The sequence below is a fragment of the Corylus avellana genome, chromosome ca3 (assembly GCF_901000735.1).
Source record: "Corylus avellana chromosome ca3, CavTom2PMs-1.0".
Taxonomy (NCBI): domain Eukaryota; kingdom Viridiplantae; phylum Streptophyta; class Magnoliopsida; order Fagales; family Betulaceae; genus Corylus; species Corylus avellana.
Window position 1 is genome coordinate 17,516,969 of NC_081543.1, and position 4,073 is coordinate 17,521,041.

The 4,073-nt window shown below is 44.2% G+C and overlaps 1 protein-coding gene across 1 annotated transcript; it reads right to left on the reverse strand.

Annotated features, from left to right (window-relative positions):
- Positions 1-622: 622 nt before the first annotated feature.
- On the reverse strand, positions 623-2,878 carry LOC132174218 (uncharacterized). The gene is made up of 3 exons (XM_059585910.1): positions 2,737-2,878; positions 1,286-2,523; positions 623-1,174 (listed from the first exon to the last, which is right to left on the reverse strand). The coding sequence occupies exons 1-3, from the start codon at positions 2,876-2,878 to the stop codon at positions 623-625; spliced, it is 1,932 nt and encodes a 643-aa protein (XP_059441893.1).
- Positions 2,879-4,073: the final 1,195 nt, after the last annotated feature.

Genomic DNA, 4,073 nt, shown 5'->3' on the forward strand with positions numbered 1-4,073 from the left:
GTCATTAGTTTAGCCTTCTTTGGACACACCTTGTTTGAAGGTTTTACGTCCTTTACATGCTGCAAGTTTTAACCTTCTTTGGACACACCTTTTTTTTTTTCTTTTTTAAAGGTTTTACGTCCTTTACAGGTTTTGTCTCGGGAAAGTTATCAATTTTTTTTTTTTTGGATGATCTTTCAATCGTTTACCCTGAGGGTAGTTTTAATTTACTTTACTTTGAAATGTTTAAAAGGTGATTGAAACTTCAGGAGATTCTTTTATTTAAAATGTAATGAAATTACAGGGAAAATACGAATGAAATGACAATTAACTAGAATCACCTTACTGAAATAAGCTAGACAAAGTACTTTTTGAGGTGCTCGGCATTCCACGGCCTGGGGAGTGCTTTTCCTTCCATGTTCTCAAGGTAGTAAGCTCCTGCCCTTCTACACTTAACCACCTTGTAGGGTCCTTCCCAGTTTGGAGCTAATTTTCCTTCCGCAGGGTCTTTGGTAGCAATGGTGGTCTTGTGTAAAACCAGGTCCCCGATCTTGAAGCTTCTGTGCTTGACCCTTTTATTAAAATACCGAGCCACTTTCTCCTGGTACGCCGACATGGTTACTTGGGCCTGGTCACGTTTCTCTTATAGCAGGTCCAAGTGTAGTTTGAGCCCTTCGTCATTCGTCTCGGAATGAAAGGACTCGACTCGGTAACTTCCCGAACCTATCTCGGCTGGTATGACTGCCTCAGTCTTGAAAGCCAAGGCATCCGGGGTTTCCTTAGTAGGTACTCTTTTGGTTGTTCGATATGCCCACAAAACTTTTGGAAGATCATCTACCCAATCTTCCTTCCGATCTCCGAGTTTCTTCTTCAGAATTTTTAAAATTGTCTTGTTGGTGGCTTCTACTTGCCCGTTCGCCTGGGGATGAGCTGGGGAGGAGTAGTAGTTTCTTATATGAAGTTTTGCACACCATTCTCGGAATGACTCGTAGTCAAATTGCTTTCTATTAGCAGTTATAAAAGCATGTGGAATACCACAGCGGCATACGACGTTCTTCCACAAGAACCGTTCAATGCTTTTGGCTGTAATATTCACTAGGGCCTCTACTTCTGCCCATTTTGTGAAATAATCCACTGCTACAACCGCGAACCGAACACCCCCCTTTCCACGAGGTAGTGGTCCTACTATATCCACCTCCAATTGTGAGAAAGGCCATGGCGAAGAGATTGAACTCAGATCTTTTGGGGGTTGCTTTGCAATGTTGGCGAAGCGTTGGCATTTGTCACAATTCCTGACTATCTATACTGAGTCCCGAGTCATATTCGGCCAGTAGAAACCGGCCCTGATTGCTTTATGTGCCAATACTATTACTCCCGAGTGTTTGCCACAGATTCCTTCATGAATCTCGCGAAGGACATAATCATGTTCTTCCTTGGAAATACACTTGAGTAGTGGTAGCATGAAGTCTCGTTTGTAGAGAGTCCCGTTAATGATGGTGAATCTGGCAGCTCTGGTTCTGACTTGCGTTGCTGATTTCTTATCTAACGGGGGAACTCCTTGTTCCAAATACTCCCTTATGCTCCTCTGCCATTCTGGTACGGTTTCGGTAACCGAGACCGAGACCATATCGGTTACGACAGGTCTTGCTAAGGTCTGAATTGGCTCTTCAGTGTTGCTAGTTGTTGTCGACGCCATTCGGTCTAATTGGTCAGCTCTTTCATTCTCTTCCCTTAGGATCTTCATAATACAGAATTTCTTGAATGCATTTTGTAACGTCTGTACTTTTGACAAATATTGCTTCATTTTCCTTCCTCTGGCTTCAAACTCTCCTCGGATATGCCCAACGATCACCTGTGAGTCGCTTTGTAGTTCAACGAACTCGGCTCCCAGCTCTCGGGCTAAACCGAGTCCTGCTAAAACTGCTTCATACTCGGCCTCGTTATTGGTGGTTTTGAATGCCAATTTCAGGGAACTGTATAATTCTTCTCCATCTGGTGTGATTAATACAACACAGGCTCCACCGTTCTTCCTTGTAGAGGATCCATCTACGTAGACTACCCACGTCTCGTCTTTTTGCCATTCTTGGGTCATAGGCAGGTTGGTGAATTCTGCCAAGAAATCGGCCAACACCTGTCCCTTGATAGCATTTCTTGGTAGGAATTCAATATCAAATTCGCCGAGTTTGATTGCCCAGTTAGCTAGTCGGCCAGGCAGATCTAACTTTCTGAGTATTTTCTTCAATGGATACTCGGTCAAGACTCGTATAGTATGAGCTTGGAAATATAGGCGTAGCTTCCTAGAAGCAATAGTTAGGGCAAATGCTAACTTTTCCATTTGAGGGTATCTCTCTTCTGCTCCCCTCAATGCTCTGCTGACAAAATAAACTGGTTTCTGAACCCCGTCTTCCTCTCGGACAAGGGCAACACTAACAGCTGTTGAGGAGACAACCAAGTATAGATACAATGCCTCTCCTGGAACAGTTCTGCTTAATAAAGGTGCACTTGTCAGGTACTTCTTCAGTTGTTCAAAAGCTTCCTCGCATTCTGCAGACCACTGAAATGCCTTCCTTAGGATCTTGAAGAATGGTAGGCATTTGTCAGTCGATCGAGAGATGAACCGATTTAATGCCGCAATTCTTCCCGTCAATTGCTAAAGTTGCTTTGTATTTTTAGGTGGTTGCATATCCAAAACTGCTTGGATCTTCTCGGGATTAGCTTATATTCCTCGGTTTGACACCATATAGCCGAGAAATTTGCCAGAGGCCACTCCAAACGCACACTTCGCGGGATTCAATCTCATCCCATACTTCTTCAGAGTTCTGAACGTCTCCTGCAGGTCTTCTACATGATCTTCTTGTAACACGCTTTTCACCAACATGTCGTCAACATATACTTCCATATTACGGCAGATCTGGTCTCGGAACATCTTATTGACCAGCCTCTAATCAGTTGCTCCCGCGTTCTTTAGGCCGAAAGGCAAAACCTTGTAGCAGTACAGGCCTCGTTCAGTGATAAATGAGGTCTTTTCTCAGTCTTCTGGGTGCATATAAATCTGGTTGTAGCCAGAAAAAGCATCCATAAAACTTAATAGGCCATATCCAGCTGTTGAGTCTACCAATGCATCAATGCGTGGCAGAGAAAAGCTGTCCTTTGGGCATGCCTTGTTGAGGTCTGTAAAATCTACACACATTCGCCATTTCCCATTGGATTTTTTGACCAGCACCATGTTAGCCAACCAGTTGGGATAATATACCTCCTCTATAAACCGAGCCTTTAGCAATTTTTCTACTTCCTCGGCGATAGCCATATTCCGCTCAGGAGCAAACTTCCTTCTTTTCTGCCTTATTAGCTTCATACTTGGGTCCACGTTGAGTTGGTGGAGGATGTCATCGGGGCTGATCCCCGGCATATCTTCGTGAGTCCATGCAAACACCTCTATATTTTCTCGGAGAAAGGTTACGAGAGAGTCTCAGATTGCCGAGGTGAGCTGTGTTCCTACCCTTACCACCTTTCCTTCTTCCAGCTTCTTGTCTTGCAAAAGCTCAGCAAGTTCCCCTTTTAGGGGATCTTTAGTTCGGCTACCCACTACGCCGATTGTCAAAGAAGCAGGTTTCGACTTTTTGAGGGAAATGTTATAACATTTTCTTGCTGCAACTTGATCTCCTCTCAACTCTCCGACTCCTTCCTCAGTAGGAAATTTCATCATCAAATGGTAAGTTGAGGTCACGGCCTTCAACTTATTGAGGAACGGTCGACCAATAATCACATTATATGCTGATGGTCGGTCGATCACGAAGAAGTCCACCATAGTTGTGGACTGCTTACGAGTTGTCCCCACTGTAACCCGGAGGGAGATGAGTCCCATCGGGCGGACTTATTCCCCAGCAAACCCTACTAATGGGGAATTAAACAGTTGTATCCTGTCTCGGTCAACGCCCATCTGTTTAAAGACCGGCCAGTACAAAATATTCACCGAACTACCATTGTCTACCAAGACTCAGTGAATTTTATGGTTGGCAACCGTTAAAGTAACTACTAATACATCATCGTGGGGGAAGATTACCCCCTTAGCGTCCTCTTCAGAGAAGGATATA